Here is a 22,215-nt window from a genome sequence, read left to right on the forward strand (position 1 = left end):
GGCACTTCACCCTACTTGCCTCAGGGTAATGTCCCTTTACTAACTGTAAGTCGCTCTGTATGAAAGCGTCTAATAAATATAAATATGACTGAAAAATCAATTTACATAACTATCCTGACAGATTATAAAGACAATCTGCCAGCACCTAACACATAAATGATCCTTACCATTTTATTAGCTGATATCTGATATTAGTTTTATTGTAACTGCATAATTGACTCAACAGTCAGTTGAGTTTATGTGAAACATACAACACACTCACTTAACATGCCTTTTTTTAATTTGATAAAATCTGTTAATAAACTATAAGAGGATGACGGTCATTATTCGTCCTGATCACCTGCTGTACTTAGTGGTTCAGCTTCACTGAAACATTACGTTAACAATATTTGGGGTAAACAATTATTCAAATCATTGTCTTGAATAACAATTTGATTATTGTCAAATAATCCTGTGGCAGGAGAGAAGGAACTGGAAGTCCAGAATCTGTGGCTCTTTTTGGCTGACTGCTTCATTGTCTTGGGGGGAGCAACACTTGCCCTTGTCGCTTTTAGAACACAGAATCATTGCCACTGTGGTGATGAAGTCTTTCGAGCGCCTGGTGCTGGAACACCTCAAATCTATCAGAGACCCTCTACTGAACCCCCTGTAGTTTGCCTACAGAGCCACCAGGTCTGTGGACGAGGCAGTTAACATGGCCCTCCACTTCACCCTACAGCACCTGGACTCACCTACACCAGGATCCTGTTTGTGGACTTCAGCTCTGCCTTCAACATCATTGTTCAGATTGCTTTGCTCTCAGTCGTTTACTTTGCAGCAGTTTTTGTTATTTGCAACGTACCATTTGTGCCAGAAAAGTTGATGCTTTTGTACAATACGTCTGGTTATCGTATACATGACATACTAATACATTAACCAACACACACACACACACGTTTAAAGTTGGATATCACAAACTAACACTTATATGGGTCTTATCATTTATCATTGTATAATTTATTTATAAATTGTATTTATTGTTTATAGGCCTATATATGTTATTTATGACTGTACATGTATGTTGTTTTAGTAGACTACATTTTTGGACTGATAGTGGCAGCAAGTTGCTGCTTGATGTGTTCCAGCAGGGTCAAGATGTGCAGCTGTGCCACTACAGAAAGAGTTAAGAAACAAAAGTGTTGTTATTTTAAACTTTTTGTTAAATGCAATTCCTCTATTCATCATCTATCCATGCATCATATGGAGTATGATATATATAGTTTCAAAGACCACATAAGTACAAATATTTTTTCATATTGACTTATTTAACCATTAATATGGTCATAGTCTGTTTTTAAATGATTGTACCAGATGAAGGAACAGATCCAGTGCCGGTCTTCCCCAGACTAAAACCAGGGACGAAAAGGTGGTCTTGAACTACAAGTTTATGTATTGTATATTACTGCTGGCTTATGCCTGTAATTAAATGTCTTCTACAGTTTAGTTCCAGGGTCAAATACTGCAGTGCATGCACACACACATTTGCATACGTTTACCTAGTTTAATGCGTCTATAGATAATACTTATATCTACGAAAATAAAGGACAGTCATCGCCTGTATTTATAAATCTAAAAACTAACGTAATTTGTGGCGCTAAGGACGCCAGTGACATCATGTCGTTTGATATTATCATTCGAATGTTTTGGTAAAGGTCACAATGAAACCATTCTAAAATGCACTCTATTACATTTGACAATTTGATCAAACATCATTTGATCGACAAGCAGAAACGAATACGACTAACAGTTTGTTCTTACACAGTTTTTTATATATCTTACACAATTTCATGAGTTCGATGTCGCAAAAGATAGGATCTCGTCGGGTGAGAAACACTTCTAACATGTTCTACCAATTTTATATATAATAATTTGCTGGTTCTGATGAACAACCTTTCCATTTTTAGGCCTATTGCTCCGACAGTAGTTGGGACCATACTTACTACGCTCACCAGGTTAGCCATAAAAACACGGACAGCGTCAGAAATGAGTAAACAGCATGTCTCAAACATAGATAGTATGTGTGAATAGATGCTATATCTTCTGACCAGACCCTTTCTTTTTTTCAGGGGAGAGTCCTGAAGGCTTTCATGGCCTTGAAGGCACAGGAGGAAACTCCCCCTCATGTCACCACTGACGACATGAAGTCCTGGCTCACCTCAAAGGCTACTGCAGCTTTCAGTGACAGGTGAGAGAGCATTGCAATTCACAATCATGACTTCTATCATTTGACAGTAATCACTTGTCTGAAAGGTTCAAAAGAATGACCGGGGGGGCCAATAGATAATTGTATTTTCTTTATTGAATCCCTAGATTTCAGAATGAAATCAGTCAGGGCAAAGATCTCTGTGTTGCCCAGCTGGTAAGCAAGCCATGAGATAAAAGTATACACATAGCTGTTGAACTAATAACCAGCGTATCTGAACCTGCTGCACACACACAGAAGTACCAGACGTTTCAGCTTGCAAATAATGTTGTGTTGCTGACATGCAGACGTGGGAAGTGAACACTCGCCTGAAGCTTGAAGAGATGGAGAGAGAGCAGAAGCATGGGACCATGTTTCCTGTCTCCTCTGGTTCCAACGGGAACAGCCCCTCCATCAAGCCAGGCAGGGAGTCACTACCGTCCCTTCATGCCACACCGAACCGGTGAGTCTGACATTAAAAACAATGTGTTTCTATAGTGTTCTTCTGCTATGGAAGCTAAAGTTGTGATTTGTATTTCTGCTGTCGGGCTGTTCGTCTGACGTTGTGTTTTATGTGTCTGCCTTCTTTGTTGTAGAGTGGACGTTGAGAATGACGACCCATCCGTGTCTCAGAGACAGCTTGCAGAAGAGGCTGCTACCCTGGACGTGGTTCGTCAGGCCCTTGAGGACATGGTCAATGACCTGACCTACCTCCCGGCATCCCGTCCACACAGACTCTCAGTGGTGGTGGTGGACCTGGCCACCCAGCTGCTACTCAGCATAGGCACCGACCCCACCGTCAAGGAGGCCGCGCCGCTGGTCGACCTGGTCGTGTGGGTGATTACGAAGGCCCTGCAGGAGCTTTTCACCACCGGGAATTTCACCGATGCTTTCCGAGCAGCCAATCAGACTCGCATCTGCTTCTCCAAGCCTGTGGGCGTCAGAATTGTGAAGTCTTTACTTGGAGATCTGCTGAGTGTGGCTGGGGGACCCGCTGCCCTGAAGAGTCTCCTGAGTGTCGGAGAGGAAGCCCTGATGGGCAGCATCCTGAGCAGCATTGTGATCAATGTCATCAGCCTGATGGACTGGAACAGATGTCCCTCCTTTGGCTGGACTGGCCCTCTGCTCAGTAGAGACTCCTGCGGTGTCCAGGATGTCAAGTCTCTCCTTGACAGGAAGTCCCCTGTCTGCCATGCCGAGATTCCAGTGATGGATTCTGCAACACTGAACACCATCATGGCCGAACTGCTGGTTAAGATATTCACTGATGCGCCCCGCAAGGTAGTCTCGTTAATCCTGCTTGATAGTCCCTTTCTGGTTGACCTGGAGAACCACCTGTCTGCGGTCCTAGGGATGTCAGTGAGTAACAGCGAGAGAAAGGCCAGCTTCTCTTTGGAGCCCGCCGAGGTACAGAGGATTGTGGACTCTGTCTACGACCAGCTAGCACAGCGCTCTGGCTCCAAGATGATCCTGCAGACCAGTGTCTTTTCTAAGACCCAGATGGTGTCCAGAGATATTGTCTGCCTCATTGTGAGGGCCTTGATCTCTGGAGGCTCCAGTTTGATTTCTGGAGGCTACTCTATGAACCCTGGTGACTGTGGAGAGCACTGCAGGGTAGACGGGCCCAAAGTTGAGGACTACTGGAACTTGGCATCCACTGGAACTGTCCGCGATGCTCTGTTTCTGCACACCATTGACAGATTAGTGACTAACATCTTCCCTGTCGACCCTGCCGTATCGATGTTGGGTGAAGATATAAGGAAGCACTTCTGCTTGTCGCAGCAGCTTTGGGCTGTTATCCAGGAACTGTGGGCCAAAACACCGAAGAGTAAAGCTCTCCATCAGGCTCTGTTGAATCTGCCCTGTTCTGAACAAGACATGGGGGAGATGGATTATATGCTTGGAGATATGCTCTTTGCTGAGTACTCTGAGGCATTCCGGTCAGAACGTCCTCTGGATATCGATGCCTTTATCGAGGACGAGGAGCTGTGCTTCATGGTCTCCAGCATGGTTGTTGAAAACCTCCTCAATCACTGGACCCCGTCTGAAAGCAACTGCTTTAATCACAACCCAGTTGACCTCGTATCAGCTTTTGAAACGGAAGTAAAGGTGGAAAAATCCACGGTAGGCACTCTACTCTAAATACAGTGTGCATACAGTACTTTTTTCCAAATCGAAGCTTGTACTTATGTTTAAAATATTGTTGTTCTTCCTCTTTACAGTTTGGAACAAACTTCCCTGACTTTCATATCAGTGGCAAAACTGTGCCCACTGTAGAGGACCCAAGCCTCTCAACCAGTGAGTCATTCACTAACATTCAAATACATTTCCCAAGCACATACTAAAACGCAACTCAATTCCTTGTATTGATCCAGTTACAAAGAAAGTAAAGTGAGATATTTTCCCATAAACCTTCCAGAGGGACCCTGCAAGTCTTCCAAGAAAGGCGTGAGAGGGTTTCTACGCAGGGCATGGAAGGCTGTGAAGCGTGGACTCATCTGTGGCTGTGGACAAGCTGCTTCTGACCTGGATTAGACACTGCACCCTCTGTTTACTCTGGATTAGACACTGCACCCTCTGTTTACTCTGGATTAGACACTGCACCCTCTGTTTACTCTGGATTACATTACTGTGCTGAAAAGGACTTGAAAATAGCTATTTGCAATTGCAACATTCAAATTATTATTTGCATGAATAAACTTTATTCTTGCTATTTTACTGTATTTGTACAAATGACTTACTGCTGCATTCCTCACCCTCTGGCTATGTGATATGTGTATTGTTTAATATTCATATTAGGCCTATATTATGTAAAGATTATGACCAACTCTGACCCCATTGTTAGCCTTACATTCCCTGTTGTTGGACAGACTAATATGACAATGGCAGCATTGCATTTCAAACACAAAAGTTTAGATCACTGTTCACCGATATTATATATAGAAAAACAAATGTAGACTAGGCTCTACTCTATGCATATTGTGTTATCAAAGTTTCCATACAATCGTATTAACTGCAGGGGCCGTTCTACACGGGGGCCTACAGTGGCCCTGTAAAAATGTTCCTGCCCCCTCCCCCCTTTTTTTTTTACAGCTTTTCTTTTTCTAGTAGTCATCATGAAATGAGGAATGGACATTGCAGAATTTTGCCCCAGTAAAAAAAAAAGTGAGAGAAACAGAGAGCCAGAGCCGTTTGTAGGATTTTAATGTAAAGCAAAATATTTTAATGTTTAAATATCATTTGGTTCCGTTTTTTAATGTGCCCCTCCGATTAAACACTACCCCTTTGCCCCCCACTCCCCCTTCGCCCCCCCCAGTTCTCTGTATACAGCCCTGATGCTGAATACATATAGGCTACAGTGCTTAGGTCAAGTTTTCAAAATGTTGTGTTTCAGACTCATCTTAAAATTGACTCAATTCATTTGTGAATACCTCAACAATTACACACAATACAAAACAATACAGTTTGGAGTGTTTTATAAAGTGTAGCCTATAGTGGGTTGTTGTAGAAAAAAACATCACGTGTTGTAATTATAAATATGGGTAATGTTATGGATTATATGATTGAAAATGAACCTCTTAATCACTTTTTTACCTTTATATGCTATATTACTGAAAACCAACTGAAAAACATGCAAAGCTGTTGACTGATTAGTATTGCCACTAATCTGTCGAAGATATTAAACCCAAAGTGCAAATCTGGATATTTAGGGGCTGAGGGCAGAGAAGACTGTGTGTATATGCTTCTTCCATAGAAAACTAAGGCCCAGATATCATGGACTACAAGGCCCAGATATCATTGGACAGATTTATGACCTTCTACTCAGCAACCCAGTGCAGCTAGTCTTCAAGGCCAGAGCAAGACAAAAAAATAGTTTCCTATGTAATCTGAAGCACCTAGGGTAAGAGACCAATAGTGTGAGAAATGCATAATGCATCTGTAAACAGTATTCTACCAATAGAAACATTACAGAACTGATAAGGTTTAGATATAAAAGACAATTTTTCGGATAAAAATTCCAGTCTGCTCCCGGAAACACACTTACTTGTTTAGATACAATTTTGTCTGAATAAACTTTTGCATCAAACTCTGAGTTCCAGTGCATCTGTTTAGGACTTAGGATCTATCCACCTCAACACTTTCATTTCCAACTTTTGGACTTGGCCTTATTTTTGACTTGTCAGGACTTACAATGTTCGCAACTTCGATACTTTGAATTATGTCACTATACAAGGGAATTTACTAAATCATTTACAACAGGGGGTCAGATGGCTGAGCGGTTAGGGAGTTGGGTTATTAATCCAAAAGTTGCTGGTTCGATTCCGGGCTGGGCAAAAAGATGTTGTGTCTCAGGGCGAGGCACTTCACCCTACTTGCCTCAGGGTAATGTCCCTGTACTAACTGTAAGTCGCTCTGTATGAAAGCGTCTAATAAATATAAATATGACTGAAAAATTCATTTACATAACTATCCTGACAGATTATAAAGACAATCTGCCAGCACCTAACACATAAATGATCCTTACCATTTTATTAGTTGATATCTGATATTAGTTTTATTGTAACTGCATAATTGAAACACTATTTGACTCAACAGTCAGTTGAGTTTATGTGAAACATACAACACACTCACTTAACATGCCTTTTTTTAATTTAATAAAATCTGTTAATAAACTATAAGAGGATGACGGTCATTATTCGTCCTGATCACCTGCTGTACTTAGTGGTTCAGCTTCACTGAAACATTACGTTAACAATATTTGGGGTAAACAATTATTCAAATCATTGTCTTGAATAACAATTTGATTATTGTCAAATAATCCTGTGGCAGGAGAGAAGGAACTGGAAGTCCAGAATCTGTGGCTCTTTTTGGCTGACTGCTTCATTGTCTTGGGGGGAGCAACACTTGCCCTTGTCGCTTTTAGAACACAGAATCATTGCCACTGTGGTGATGAAGTCTTTCGAGCGCCTGGTGCTGGAACACCTCAAATCTATCAGAGACCCTCTACTGAACCCCCTGTAGTTTGCCTACAGAGCCACCAGGTCTGTGGACGAGGCAGTTAACATGGCCCTCCACTTCACCCTACAGCACCTGGACTCACCTACACCAGGATCCTGTTTGTGGACTTCAGCTCTGCCTTCAACATCATTGTTCAGATTGCTTTGCTCTCAGTCGTTTACTTTGCAGCAGTTTTTGTTATTTGCAACGTACCATTTGTGCCAGAAAAGTTGATGCTTTTGTACAATACGTCTGGTTATCGTATACATGACATACTAATACATTAACCAACACACACACACGTTTAAAGTTTGATATCACAAACTAACACTTATATGGGTCTTATCATTTATCATTGTATAATTTATTTATAAATTGTATTTATTGTTTATAGGCCTATATATGTTATTTATGACTGTACATGTATGTTGTTTTAGTAGACTACATTTTTGGACTGATAGTGGCAGCAAGTTGCTGCTTGATGTGTTCCAGCAGGGTCAAGATGTGCAGCTGTGCCACTACAGAAAGAGTTAAGAAACGAAAGTGTTGTTATTTTAAACTTTTTGTTAAATGCAATTCCTCTATTCATCATCTATCCATGCATCATATGGAGTATGATATATATAGTTTCAAAGACCACATAAGTACAAATATTTTTTCATATTGACTTATTTAACCATTAATATGGTCATAGTCTGTTTTTAAATGATTGTACCAGATGAAGGAACAGATCCAGTGCCGGTCTTCCCCAGACTAAAACCAGGGACGAAAAGGTGGTCTTGAACTACAAGTTTATGTATTGTATATTACTGCTGGCTTATGCCTGTAATTAAATGTCTTCTACAGTTTAGTTCCAGGGTCAAATACTGCAGTGCATGCACACACACATTTGCATACGTTTACCTAGTTTAATGCGTCTATAGATAATACTTATATCTACGAAAATAAAGGACAGTCATCGCCTGTATTTATAAATCTAAAAACTAACGTAATTTGTGGCGCTAAGGACGCCAGTGACATCATGTCGTTTGATATTATCATTCGAATGTTTTGGTAAAGGTCACAATGAAACCATTCTAAAATGCACTCTATTACATTTGACAATTTGATCAAACATCATTTGATCGACAAGCAGAAACGAATACGACTAACAGTTTGTTCTTACACAGTTTTTTATATATCTTACACAATTTCATGAGTTCGATGTCGCAAAAGATAGGATCTCGTCGGGTGAGATACACTTCTAACATGTTCTACCAATTTTATATATAATAATTTGCTGGTTCTGATGAACAACCTTTCCATTTTTAGGCCTATTGCTCCGACAGTAGTTGGGACCATACTTACTACGCTCACCAGGTTAGCCATAAAAACACGGACAGCGTCAGAAATGAGTAAACAGCATGTCTCAAACATAGATAGTATGTGTGAATAGATGCTATATCTTCTGACCAGACCCTTTCTTTTTTTCAGGGGAGAGTCCTGAAGGCTTTCATGGCCTTGAAGGAACAGGAGGAAACTCCCCCTCATGTCACCACTGACGACATGAAGTCCTGGCTCACCTCAAAGGCTACTGCAGCTTTCAGTGACAGGTGAGAGAGCATTGCAATTCACAATCATGACTTCTATGATTTGACAGTAATCACTTGTCTGAAAGGTTCAAAAGAATGACCGGGGGGGCAAATAGATAATTGTATTTTCTTTATTGAATCCCTAGATTTCAGAATGAAATCAGTCAGGGCAAAGATCTCTGTGTTGCCCAGCTGGTAAGCAAGCCATGAGATAAAAGCATACACATAGCTGTTGAACTAATAACCAGCGTATCTGAACCTGCTGCACACACACAGAAGTACCAGACGTTTCAGCTTGCAAATAATGTTGTGTTGCTGACATGCAGACGTGGGAAGTGAACACTCGCCTGAAGCTTGAAGAGATGGAGAGAGAGCAGAAGCATGGGACCATGTTTCCTGTCTCCTCTGGTTCCAACGGGAACAGCCCCTCCATCAAGCCAGGCAGGGAGTCACTACCGTCCCTTCATGCCACACCGAACCGGTGAGTCTGACATTAAAAACAATGTGTTTCTATAGTGTTCTTCTGCTATGGAAGCTAAAGTTGTGATTTGTATTTCTGCTGTCGGGCTGTTCGTCTGACGTTGTGTTTTATGTGTCTGCCTTCTTTGTTGTAGAGTGGACGTTGAGAATGACGACCCATCCGTGTCTCAGAGACAGCTTGCAGAAGAGGCTGCTACCCTGGACGTGGTTCGTCAGGCCCTTGAGGACATGGTCAATGACCTGACCTACCTCCCGGCATCCCGTCCACACAGACTCTCAGTGGTGGTGGTGGACCTGGCCACCCAGCTGCTACTCAGCATAGGCACCGACCCCACCGTCAAGGAGGCCGCGCCGCTGGTCGACCTGGTCGTGTGGGTGATTACGAAGGCCCTGCAGGAGCTTTTCACCACCGGGAATTTCACCGATGCTTTCCGAGCAGCCAATCAGACTCGCATCTGCTTCTCCAAGCCTGTGGGCGTCAGAATTGTGAAGTCTTTACTTGGAGATCTGCTGAGTGTGGCTGGGGGACCCGCTGCCCTGAAGAGTCTCCTGAGTGTCGGAGAGGAAGCCCTGATGGGCAGCATCCTGAGCAGCATTGTGATCAATGTCATCAGCCTGATGGACTGGAACAGATGTCCCTCCTTTGGCTGGACTGGCCCTCTGCTCAGTAGAGACTCCTGCGGTGTCCAGGATGTCAAGTCTCTCCTTGACAGGAAGTCCCCTGTCTGCCATGCCGAGATTCCAGTGATGGATTCTGCAACACTGAACACCATCATGGCCGAACTGCTGGTTAAGATATTCACTGATGCGCCCCGCAAGGTAGTCTCGTTAATCCTGCTTGATAGTCCCTTTCTGGTTGACCTGGAGAACCACCTGTCTGCGGTCCTAGGGATGTCAGTGAGTAACAGCGAGAGAAAGGCCAGCTTCTCTTTGGAGCCCGCCGAGGTACAGAGGATTGTGGACTCTGTCTACGACCAGCTAGCACAGCGCTCTGGCTCCAAGATGATCCTGCAGACCAGTGTCTTTTCTAAGACCCAGATGGTGTCCAGAGATATTGTCTGCCTCATTGTGAGGGCCTTGATCTCTGGAGGCTCCAGTTTGATTTCTGGAGGCTACTCTATGAACCCTGGTGACTGTGGAGAGCACTGCAGGGTAGACGGGCCCAAAGTTGAGGACTACTGGAACTTGGCATCCACTGGAACTGTCCGCGATGCTCTGTTTCTGCACACCATTGACAGATTAGTGACTAACATCTTCCCTGTCGACCCTGCCGTATCGATGTTGGGTGAAGATATAAGGAAGCACTTCTGCTTGTCGCAGCAGCTTTGGGCTGTTATCCAGGAACTGTGGGCCAAAACACCGAAGAGTAAAGCTCTCCATCAGGCTCTGTTGAATCTGCCCTGTTCTGAACAAGACATGGGGGAGATGGATTATATGCTTGGAGATATGCTCTTTGCTGAGTACTCTGAGGCATTCCGGTCAGAACGTCCTCTGGATATCGATGCCTTTATCGAGGACGAGGAGCTGTGCTTCATGGTCTCCAGCATGGTTGTTGAAAACCTCCTCAATCACTGGACCCCGTCTGAAAGCAACTGCTTTAATCACAACCCAGTTGACCTCGTATCAGCTTTTGAAACGGAAGTAAAGGTGGAAAAATCCACGGTAGGCACTCTACTCTAAATACAGTGTGCATACAGTACTTTTTTCCAAATCGAAGCTTGTACTTATGTTTAAAATATTGTTGTTCTTCCTCTTTACAGTTTGGAACAAACTTCCCTGACTTTCATATCAGTGGCAAAACTGTGCCCACTGTAGAGGACCCAAGCCTCTCAACCAGTGAGTCATTCACTAACATTCAAATACATTTCCCAAGCACATACTAAAACGCAACTCAATTCCTTGTATTGATCCAGTTACAAAGAAAGTAAAGTGAGATATTTTCCCATAAACCTTCCAGAGGGACCCTGCAAGTCTTCCAAGAAAGGCGTGAGAGGGTTTCTACGCAGGGCATGGAAGGCTGTGAAGCGTGGACTCATCTGTGGCTGTGGACAAGCTGCTTCTGACCTGGATTAGACACTGCACCCTCTGTTTACTCTGGATTAGACACTGCACCCTCTGTTTACTCTGGATTAGACACTGCACCCTCTGTTTACTCTGGATTACATTACTGTGCTGAAAAGGACTTGAAAATAGCTATTTGCAATTGCAACATTCAAATTATTATTTGCATGAATAAACTTTATTCTTGCTATTTTACTGTATTTGTACAAATGACTTACTGCTGCATTCCTCACCCTCTGGCTATGTGATATGTGTATTGTTTAATATTCATATTAGGCCTATATTATGTAAAGATTATGACCAACTCTGACCCCATTGTTAGCCTTACATTCCCTGTTGTTGGACAGACTAATATGACAATGGCAGCATTGCATTTCAAACACAAAAGTTTAGATCACTGTTCACCGATATTATATATAGAAAAACAAATGTAGACTAGGCTCTACTCTATGCATATTGTGTTATCAAAGTTTCCATACAATCGTATTAACTGCAGGGGCCGTTCTACACGGGGGCCTACAGTGGCCCTGTAAAAATGTTCCTGCCCCCTCCCCCCTTTTTTTTTTACAGCTTTTCTTTTTCTAGTAGTCATCATGAAATGAGGAATGGACATTGCAGAATTTTGCCCCAGTAAAAAAAAAAGTGAGAGAAACAGAGAGCCAGAGCCGTTTGTAGGATTTTAATGTAAAGCAAAATATTTTAATGTTTAAATATCATTTGGTTCCGTTTTTTAATGTGCCCCTCCGATTAAACACTACCCCTTTGCCCCCCACTCCCCCTTCGCCCCCCCCAGTTCTCTGTATACAGCCCTGATGCTGAATACATATAGGCTACAGTGCTTAGGTCAAGTTTTCAAAATGTTGTGTTTCAGACTCATCTTAAAATTGACTCAATTCATTTGTGAATACCTCAACAATTACACACAATACAAAACAATACAGTTTGGAGTGTTTTATAAAGTGTAGCCTATAGTGGGTTGTTGTAGAAAAAAACATCACGTGTTGTAATTATAAATATGGGTAATGTTATGGATTATATGATTGAAAATGAACCTCTTAATCACTTTTTTACCTTTATATGCTATATTACTGAAAACCAACTGAAAAACATGCAAAGCTGTTGACTGATTAGTATTGCCACTAATCTGTCGAAGATATTAAACCCAAAGTGCAAATCTGGATATTTAGGGGCTGAGGGCAGAGAAGACTGTGTGTATATGCTTCTTCCATAGAAAACTAAGGCCCAGATATCATGGACTACAAGGCCCAGATATCATTGGACAGATTTATGACCTTCTACTCAGCAACCCAGTGCAGCTAGTCTTCAAGGCCAGAGCAAGACAAAAAAATAGTTTCCTATGTAATCTGAAGCACCTAGGGTAAGAGACCAATAGTGTGAGAAATGCATAATGCATCTGTAAACAGTATTCTACCAATAGAAACATTACAGAACTGATAAGGTTTAGATATAAAAGACAATTTTTCGGATAAAAATTCCAGTCTGCTCCCGGAAACACACTTACTTGTTTAGATACAATTTTGTCTGAATAAACTTTTGCATCAAACTCTGAGTTCCAGTGCATCTGTTTAGGACTTAGGATCTATCCACCTCAACACTTTCATTTCCAACTTTTGGACTTGGCCTTATTTTTGACTTGTCAGGACTTACAATGTTCGCAACTTCGATACTTTGAATTATGTCACTATACAAGGGAATTTACTAAATCATTTACAACAGGGGGTCAGATGGCTGAGCGGTTAGGGAGTTGGGTTATTAATCCAAAAGTTGCTGGTTCGATTCCGGGCTGGGCAAAAAGATGTTGTGTCTCAGGGCGAGGCACTTCACCCTACTTGCCTCAGGGTAATGTCCCTGTACTAACTGTAAGTCGCTCTGTATGAAAGCGTCTAATAAATATAAATATGACTGAAAAATTCATTTACATAACTATCCTGACAGATTATAAAGACAATCTGCCAGCACCTAACACATAAATGATCCTTACCATTTTATTAGTTGATATCTGATATTAGTTTTATTGTAACTGCATAATTGAAACACTATTTGACTCAACAGTCAGTTGAGTTTATGTGAAACATACAACACACTCACTTAACATGCCTTTTTTTAATTTGATAAAATCTGTTAATAAACTATAAGAGGATGACGGTCATTATTCGTCCTGATCACCTGCTGTACTTAGTGGTTCAGCTTCACTGAAACATTACGTTAACAATATTTGGGGTAAACAATTATTCAAATCATTGTCTTGAATAACAATTTGATTATTGTCAAATAATCCTGTGGCAGGAGAGAAGGAACTGGAAGTCCAGAATCTGTGGCTCTTTTTGGCTGACTGCTTCATTGTCTTGGGGGGAGCAACACTTGCCCTTGTCGCTTTTAGAACACAGAATCATTGCCACTGTGGTGATGAAGTCTTTCGAGCGCCTGGTGCTGGAACACCTCAAATCTATCAGAGACCCTCTACTGAACCCCCTGTAGTTTGCCTACAGAGCCACCAGGTCTGTGGACGAGGCAGTTAACATGGCCCTCCACTTCACCCTACAGCACCTGGACTCACCTACACCAGGATCCTGTTTGTGGACTTCAGCTCTGCCTTCAACATCATTGTTCAGATTGCTTTGCTCTCAGTCGTTTACTTTGCAGAAGTTTTTGTTATTTGCAACGTACCATTTGTGCCAGAAAAGTTGATGCTTTTGTACAATACGTCTGGTTATCGTATACATGACATACTAATACATTAACCAACACACACACACGTTTAAAGTTTGATATCACAAACTAACACTTATATGGGTCTTATCATTTATCATTGTATAATTTATTTATAAATTGTATTTATTGTTTATAGGCCTATATATGTTATTTATGACTGTACATGTATGTTGTTTTAGTAGACTACATTTTTGGACTGATAGTGGCAGCAAGTTGCTGCTTGATGTGTTCCAGCAGGGTCAAGATGTGCAGCTGTGCCACTACAGAAAGAGTTAAGAAACGAAAGTGTTGTTATTTTAAACTTTTTGTTAAATGCAATTCCTCTATTCATCATCTATCCATGCATCATATGGAGTATGATATATATAGTTTCAAAGACCACATAAGTACAAATATTTTTTCATATTGACTTATTTAACCATTAATATGGTCATAGTCTGTTTTTAAATGATTGTACCAGATGAAGGAACAGATCCAGTGCCGGTCTTCCCCAGACTAAAACCAGGGACGAAAAGGTGGTCTTGAACTACAAGTTTATGTATTGTATATTACTGCTGGCTTATTATGCCTGTAATTAAATGTCTTCTACAGTTTAGTTCCAGGGTCAAATACTGCAGTGCATGCACACACACATTTGCATACGTTTACCTAGTTTAATGCGTCTATAGATAATACTTATATCTACGAAAATAAAGGACAGTCATCGCCTGTATTTATAAATCTAAAAACTAACGTAATTTGTGGCGCTAAGGACGCCAGTGACATCATGTCGTTTGATATTATCATTCGAATGTTTTGGTAAAGGTCACAATGAAACCATTCTAAAATGCACTCTATTACATTTGACAATTTGATCAAACATCATTTCATCGACAAGCAGAAACGAATACGACTAACAGTTTGTTCTTACACAGTTTTTTATATATCTTACACAATTTCATGAGTTCGATGTCGCAAAAGATAGGATCTCGTCGGGTGAGATACACTTCTAACATGTTCTACCAATTTTATATATAATAATTTGCTGGTTCTGATGAACAACCTTTCCATTTTTAGGCCTATTGCTCCGACAGTAGTTGGGACCATACTTACTACGCTCACCAGGTTAGCCATAAAAACACGGACAGCGTCAGAAATGAGTAAACAGCATGTCTCAAACATAGATAGTATGTGTGAATAGATGCTATATCTTCTGACCAGACCCTTTCTTTTTTTCAGGGGAGAGTCCTGAAGGCTTTCATGGCCTTGAAGGCACAGGAGGAAACTCCCCCTCATGTCACCACTGACGACATGAAGTCCTGGCTCACCTCAAAGGCTACTGCAGCTTTCAGTGACAGGTGAGAGAGCATTGCAATTCACAATCATGACTTCTATGATTTGACAGTAATCACTTGTCTGAAAGGTTCAAAAGAATGACCGGGGGGGCAAATAGATAATTGTATTTTCTTTATTGAATCCCTAGATTTCAGAATGAAATCAGTCAGGGCAAAGATCTCTGTGTTGCCCAGCTGGTAAGCAAGCCATGAGATAAAAGCATACACATAGCTGTTGAACTAATAACCAGCGTATCTGAACCTGCTGCACACACACAGAAGTACCACACGTTTCAGCTTGCAAATAATGTTGTGTTGCTGACATGCAGACGTGGGAAGTGAACACTCGCCTGAAGCTTGAAGAGATGGAGAGAGAGCAGAAGCATGGGACCATGTTTCCTGTCTCCTCTGGTTCCAACGGGAACAGCCCCTCCATCAAGCCAGGCAGGGAGTCACTACCGTCCCTTCATGCCACACCGAACCGGTGAGTCTGACATTAAAAACAATGTGTTTCTATAGTGTTCTTCTGCTATGGAAGCTAAAGTTGTGATTTGTATTTCTGCTGTCGGGCTGTTCGTCTGACGTTGTGTTTTATGTGTCTGCCTTCTTTGTTGTAGAGTGGACGTTGAGAATGACGACCCATCCGTGTCTCAGAGACAGCTTGCAGAAGAGGCTGCTACCCTGGACGTGGTTCGTCAGGCCCTTGAGGACATGGTCAATGACCTGACCTACCTCCCGGCATCCCGTCCACACAGACTCTCAGTGGTGGTGGTGGACCTGGCCACCCAGCTGCTACTCAGCATAGGCACCGACCCCACCGTCAAGGAGGCCGCGCCGCTGGTCGACCTGGTCGTGTGGGTGATTACGAAGGCCCTGCAGGAGCTTTTCACCACCGGGAATTTCACCGATGCTTTCCGAGCAGCCAATCAGACTCGCATCTGCTTCTCCAAGCCTGTGGGCGTCAGAATTGTGAAGTCTTTACTTGGAGATCTGCTGAGTGTGGCTGGGGGACCCGCTGCCCTGAAGAGTCTCCTGAGTGTCGGAGAGGAAGCCCTGATGGGCAGCATCCTGAGCAGCATTGTGATCAATGTCATCAGCCTGATGGACTGGAACAGATGTCCCTCCTTTGGCTGGACTGGCCCTCTGCTCAGTAGAGACTCCTGCGGTGTCCAGGATGTCAAGTCTCTCCTTGACAGGAAGTCCCCTGTCTGCCATGCCGAGATTCCAGTGATGGATTCTGCAACACTGAACACCATCATGGCCGAACTGCTGGTTAAGATATTCACTGATGCGCCCCGCAAGGTAGTCTCGTTAATCCTGCTTGATAGTCCCTTTCTGGTTGACCTGGAGAACCACCTGTCTGCGGTCCTAGGGATGTCAGTGAGTAACAGCGAGAGAAAGGCCAGCTTCTCTTTGGAGCCCGCCGAGGTACAGAGGATTGTGGACTCTGTCTACGACCAGCTAGCACAGCGCTCTGGCTCCAAGATGATCCTGCAGACCAGTGTCTTTTCTAAGACCCAGATGGTGTCCAGAGATATTGTCTGCCTCATTGTGAGGGCCTTGATCTCTGGAGGCTCCAGTTTGATTTCTGGAGGCTACTCTATGAACCCTGGTGACTGTGGAGAGCACTGCAGGGTAGACGGGCCCAAAGTTGAGGACTACTGGAACTTGGCATCCACTGGAACTGTCCGCGATGCTCTGTTTCTGCACACCATTGACAGATTAGTGACTAACATCTTCCCTGTCGACCCTGCCGTATCGATGTTGGGTGAAGATATAAGGAAGCACTTCTGCTTGTCGCAGCAGCTTTGGGCTGTTATCCAGGAACTGTGGGCCAAAACACCGAAGAGTAAAGCTCTCCATCAGGCTCTGTTGAATCTGCCCTGTTCTGAACAAGACATGGGGGAGATGGATTATATGCTTGGAGATATGCTCTTTGCTGAGTACTCTGAGGCATTCCGGTCAGAACGTCCTCTGGATATCGATGCCTTTATCGAGGACGAGGAGCTGTGCTTCATGGTCTCCAGCATGGTTGTTGAAAACCTCCTCAATCACTGGACCCCGTCTGAAAGCAACTGCTTTAATCACAACCCAGTTGACCTCGTATCAGCTTTTGAAACGGAAGTAAAGGTGGAAAAATCCACGGTAGGCACTCTACTCTAAATACAGTGTGCATACAGTACTTTTTTCCAAATCGAAGCTTGTACTTATGTTTAAAATATTGTTGTTCTTCCTCTTTACAGTTTGGAACAAACTTCCCTGACTTTCATATCAGTGGCAAAACTGTGCCCACTGTAGAGGAACCAAGCCTCTCAACCAGTGAGTCATTCACTAACATTCAAATACATTTCCCAAGCACATACTAAAACGCAACTCAATTCCTTGTATTGATCCAGTTACAAAGAAAGTAAAGTGAGATATTTTCCCATAAACCTTCCAGAGGGACCCTGCAAGTCTTCCAAGAAAGGTGTGAGAGGGTTTCTACGCAGGGCATGGAAGGCTGTGAAGCGTGGACTCATCTGTGGCTGTGCACAAGCTGCTTCTGACCTGGATTAGACACTGCACCCTCTGTTTACTCTGGATTAGACACTGCACCCTCTGTTTACTCTGGATTAGACACTGCACCCTCTGTTACCTCTGGATTACTTTACTGTGCTGAAAAGGACTTGAAAATAGCTATTTGGAATAGAAACATGTGAATTATTATTTACATGAATAAATGGTTTATTCTTGCTATTTTACTGTATTTGTACAAATGACTTACTGCTGCATTTCTCACCTTCTGGCTATTTGAGATGTGTATGATGTGATATTAATATTGGGCCTATATTAAAAGATATTAAGATCATGACCAACCCTGACCCCATTGTTAGCCTTACATTCCTTCTTGTTGGACAGACTAATACGACACCGGCTGCATAGCTTTTCAAACACAAAAGTTCATTAATGGGATCAGTGCACACCAACCAACAGATACAGAAACTGATGTAGCAGCCTAGAAAGCTGTGAGATCACTGTTCTCTGAAAGTATACATAGAAAAACATATATGTAGACTGGGCTCTACTCTATGCATATTGTGTTATCAAAGTTTCCATACGATTGTATTCATTGAATGGGGGAATCAGACAGAGTATGCATCCTCCACAACACTGAAATCACATGTGAATGTGTTTGTTGGCCGTTTGAAAACAACGAATCCCACAATGCAACTATTCTCCTTCTTCGGAATTGGTTGTTCCACTGAAAGCAACTATTGGTTGCGCCTGAGTAGGTGTGCTCAAGCACCCCTCTCAGCACCCTTAAAAATAATGACAATTAAAAAATATATATATATTGTTTATTATTATTTGATATTGGTAGTTTTATTCCACTTAGTATTGCTCGTTTATGTACTCTTAGTATAGTTAGACCACATATTTAAATTTAAGATTCCTATATGTTTATTGTATGCACCTTCCTGCCAAAGCAAATTACTTGTCTGAGCAAACTTTCATGGCGAATAAATCCCATTCTGATTCTGATTCATGAAGAAAGGGACATCCTTAGTTTTTTAATTCATTCAATATTTTGTATAATAATACATAGCCTAAATGTATTGTTATTCAGTGAAATTAGGGATTTATGTTAGGGGGTTTAGCACTTTTGCAAGGCACTGTATTCATGTCACATTCTCATTGGGGGCTGAGGACCCCTAAAGGTCTGATCCTAGAATAGTTTATGGTGAATTTGACTGGCTTGGTGACTGACTTGAAGCTGTGGATTCGCTAGTTTACCATTTTCACACGTGGTTCAAGCAGCTCTTTTAGATCGATGCTCTGCTGCCTGCTACGCATTTATTTATACTACGCTCATTGATATTATTCACAGATCGTACAGGATAAAGTGAATGTATTTTCACCAGACTTGTGACGTTGGCGTACACGCTCAAAGATTATGATGAAGGCCAGCGCCAAGCCACGTGAGGCACCAAGTATGAAGTTGGTGATTTCTCAATTATTTTACGTTCAACTAGTATGATTGGTGATTATGATGACGAAACTTTTTTACCCAGCATATCGACAGTGTTGACTAACCAGAAATTTAAGCCAAATGGACTGAATCACCCATTGCTCTTGTTTGCATATTCTGTCACATCAGAATACACCTAATGTGTTAATTTGATTAATTTTAGCAGTACATTTGAATGATAATATCAAACGACATGATATCACTGGCGTACTTAGCGCCACAAAGTTACGTTGTTAGATTTATAAATACAGGCAATGACTGTCCTTCAGTTTCGTAAATATATATTATCTATAGACGCATTAAATTAGGTAAACGTATGCAAATGTGTCAAACACTATGCACTGCAGTATTTTACCTTGGAACTCAAATGTAGAAGACATTTAATTACAGGCATAAGCCAGCAGTAACAGCATAATACTTAAACTTGTAGTTCAATCAGCTATTCAACTAGTTTTTGACTAGCTATCTATAGGCCTATTTTGAGTTAAAGTAGACTGTACTCAGTGATTTAACAATCAGTTAATCTAATCCAAGTTTGCTTTTGTTTTTTTTGGTGGTAGAAGAAAGACAACCTCTCTAATGGATTACAAATAAAATCCTAATACAGAGAACAAAATAGAAAGATTCTCAAGTTCTGGCAATGCACTTTTGTTGTAAGGTCCAAATAAACAGATAGGGGTCATGAAGACAACGCCATTGACCTAAATAGAGAACACACTGATGTAGCCTATTGGAGATGGAGGCAGAGGAAGAAAGGAAGATGCTGTTTGTATGAACATAACCAAGTTAGAGAAGAACATTGAGATGATGGCCAGACATCCAGGTGGAGAAAATGTGTATTCTATTATCGCTGAAAGAGATGGAGTAGCCACAGAGAGAAAGGGTTTCTAACAGCATGAGAACAGGAAGAAATACATTTTTAAACTCGCTCGTCTGGTGCACACGGCCATGAAGGTCATTGGGGAAAGCAGCTACCAGACCTTGCAGTCTATTTATGAACCATCTGTTCTTAGTCCAGCCCAGAGAATAGCAAGGGACCCTTCTCACATTCTCCATTCAGAGTATGACCTCCTACCCTCAGGGAGGCGATATAGAGTCCCTTGCTGCAAACTCAACCGTTTTAAGAACTCATTTGTTCCAACTTCCATAAATCTTCTCAATGCTGCTTGAGGCTGAAATCTATGAAATAATTTTTTATAGTGCCTTTATTACGGTGATCTTTTAGCATGTATTATTATGAGGTGTATGTATGTGTTATGTTATGGGATATGTGCAATACTGTTATGTAACTGTTGATAATGTTTGGCTGAGGATGTATTGTTTGTTGTTACTGTGACTGTCAAGGCATTTATGATGACGCACCACAGAGACCAAGACAAATTTTCCTGAGCGGGACAATAAAGTTCATCATATCGTATTTTTGTTCAAGAATGAAAACTGCTTCACTCCAACCTTTCAGACATGTTTCAATAGTCCAGTTGTTGTTGCTCTAATAATCTGATACTAATTTCAGTTATGTTTTTTGTTGTTGTTGTATTTGTTCACAACACTTACAACCCCTACACTTGCAACAATTCCTCTCAATGCTCTTTACCACAGTTATATAGGCCATGAGCCTATCTTGTTGTGACTGAGTCATGCAATGATTTGGCAGAACTTGATAGCAAGCTAAATAAAAATGATGATCTCATGGTGGCCAGCATTGCACTGCTATTGCACTACCACTCACCTGAACTTCCTCCCTAGAACACTAGAGAGCACCAGACACCAACCTTATACCCAACTATGGCCTGGCTTGAAAGAGATACATCCAATTAAATACTACTAGTAGTAATTTCTTAGTAGTTAGGATAAAATACTTTACTTGTCAACTTACTATATGTAATCAGTTATAATTCAGATATTTTAAAATCTAAAAGGCTATTGAAAACTGAGTCTGTAAGACCCAACCATTTGTTGATCAAACATATTTATTTCCTGTTGCTGAAGCATTAAAATCCTTGGATTCAGTACCCAACCATTTGTTGATTAAACACAAACATTTAAAGATTGGTAACTTTGAACTCATTCATAAATCAAGTGGATCCTTCTTGCTCACGTTGCACTGTGGCTGGTTTCCTGTTTCCTGTGTTCTGAAACAGTGTAAATGATACAGACACAGCAGGGACACAAATGTTCCCCGGCTGAGAATTAGATCAATGCCGATCCCTCCATCTCTCCTCAAACTCCATTCCATTCCACTCGGAAGTGTTTGCCTCTTTGATGTTGCCTGATAACTGACAGCCGATAGCAGGGCAATAAGTGGTCTCCGCCAGGCTGTGTCCTTGGGGATGTGAAGGGAGAGAGGGGGGTGACTCAGTGTGTGGTCACTCTCTCTGATGTGTTTGTGTGTTGGTGACTCACCTCCAGCCTCCTGCCAGGGCTGGCTTCTGCTAACCTCTTCCAGCCTCCTGCCAGGGCTGGCTTCTGCTAACCTCAGAGGCACATGGCTGTCTGCGATCCAGTCACTGTGAGCTGTCCCAAACATGACTTAGGTGGTGGACCACAGGCATGCAAGTGGAAAGGGTTGTCAACTTTCCTCCAGATACAAAAGCGAGGAACGGGTCAAAGCGAAAACAGAGACTGTACACACACATACACCCCTCTCTAACATAATGCTGACACATATATTCATACATTACTGTAGGCTGGCTCGTGATTCAGCTGTCTCCATGAACAGCTCAATGGAACATATTGTTATTTTCCAACAGGCACTGTTGAGCTATTATGGAACAATTGTGTGTTTAAGTGAATGGGAATGTGTGTGTATGTCTCTCTCTTCTTGGATCT

General features: G+C 42.0%; 3 protein-coding genes, 2 long non-coding RNA genes and 1 other non-coding gene across 6 annotated transcripts; 5 read left to right on the top strand and 1 right to left on the bottom strand.

Moving 5' to 3' along the window:
• Window positions 1-1,763: 1,763 nt before the first annotated feature.
• Window positions 1,764-4,839, top strand: LOC146273212 (uncharacterized). The gene is made up of 8 exons (XM_084705843.1): window positions 1,764-1,862; window positions 1,944-1,991; window positions 2,106-2,224; window positions 2,350-2,398; window positions 2,530-2,684; window positions 2,818-4,345; window positions 4,444-4,519; window positions 4,641-4,839. Exons 1-8 carry the CDS (start codon window positions 1,827-1,829, stop codon window positions 4,754-4,756), a joined length of 2,127 nt encoding a protein of 708 aa, XP_084561969.1. The 5' UTR covers window positions 1,764-1,826; the 3' UTR covers window positions 4,757-4,839.
• A 3,511-nt stretch (window positions 4,840-8,350) lies between these two features.
• On the top strand, window positions 8,351-8,726 carry LOC146273213 (uncharacterized). Its single transcript, XR_014766677.1, has 3 exons — window positions 8,351-8,449; window positions 8,531-8,578; window positions 8,693-8,726. It is a non-coding gene; the product is annotated as an uncharacterized LOC146273213 (long non-coding RNA).
• Window positions 8,727-8,733: 7 nt separating this feature from the next.
• On the top strand, window positions 8,734-11,426 carry LOC146273214 (uncharacterized). Its single transcript, XM_084705881.1, has 6 exons — window positions 8,734-8,811; window positions 8,937-8,985; window positions 9,117-9,271; window positions 9,405-10,932; window positions 11,031-11,106; window positions 11,228-11,426. The coding sequence occupies exons 1-6, from the start codon at window positions 8,765-8,767 to the stop codon at window positions 11,341-11,343; spliced, it is 1,971 nt and encodes a 656-aa protein (XP_084562007.1). The 5' UTR covers window positions 8,734-8,764; the 3' UTR covers window positions 11,344-11,426.
• Window positions 11,427-14,880: 3,454 nt separating this feature from the next.
• LOC146273215 (uncharacterized) lies at window positions 14,881-18,092 on the top strand. The gene is made up of 8 exons (XM_084705838.1): window positions 14,881-15,039; window positions 15,121-15,168; window positions 15,283-15,401; window positions 15,527-15,575; window positions 15,707-15,861; window positions 15,995-17,522; window positions 17,621-17,696; window positions 17,818-18,092. Exons 1-8 carry the CDS (start codon window positions 15,004-15,006, stop codon window positions 17,931-17,933), a joined length of 2,127 nt encoding a protein of 708 aa, XP_084561964.1. The 5' UTR covers window positions 14,881-15,003; the 3' UTR covers window positions 17,934-18,092.
• Window positions 18,093-19,394: 1,302 nt separating this feature from the next.
• LOC146273216 (small nucleolar SNORD12/SNORD106) lies at window positions 19,395-19,485 on the top strand. The gene has a single exon (XR_014767042.1). It is a non-coding gene; the product is annotated as a small nucleolar SNORD12/SNORD106 (small nucleolar RNA).
• A 1,853-nt stretch (window positions 19,486-21,338) lies between these two features.
• Window positions 21,339-22,212, bottom strand: LOC146273217 (uncharacterized). Its single transcript, XR_014766699.1, has 2 exons — window positions 21,790-22,212; window positions 21,339-21,709 (listed from the first exon to the last, which is right to left on the bottom strand). It is a non-coding gene; the product is annotated as an uncharacterized LOC146273217 (long non-coding RNA).
• Window positions 22,213-22,215: the final 3 nt, after the last annotated feature.

This window comes from Hypomesus nipponensis, chromosome 9 (genome assembly GCF_054491055.1).
Source record: "Hypomesus nipponensis isolate SF chromosome 9, ASM5449105v1, whole genome shotgun sequence".
Classification (NCBI taxonomy): Eukaryota; Metazoa; Chordata; class Actinopteri; order Osmeriformes; family Osmeridae; genus Hypomesus; species Hypomesus nipponensis.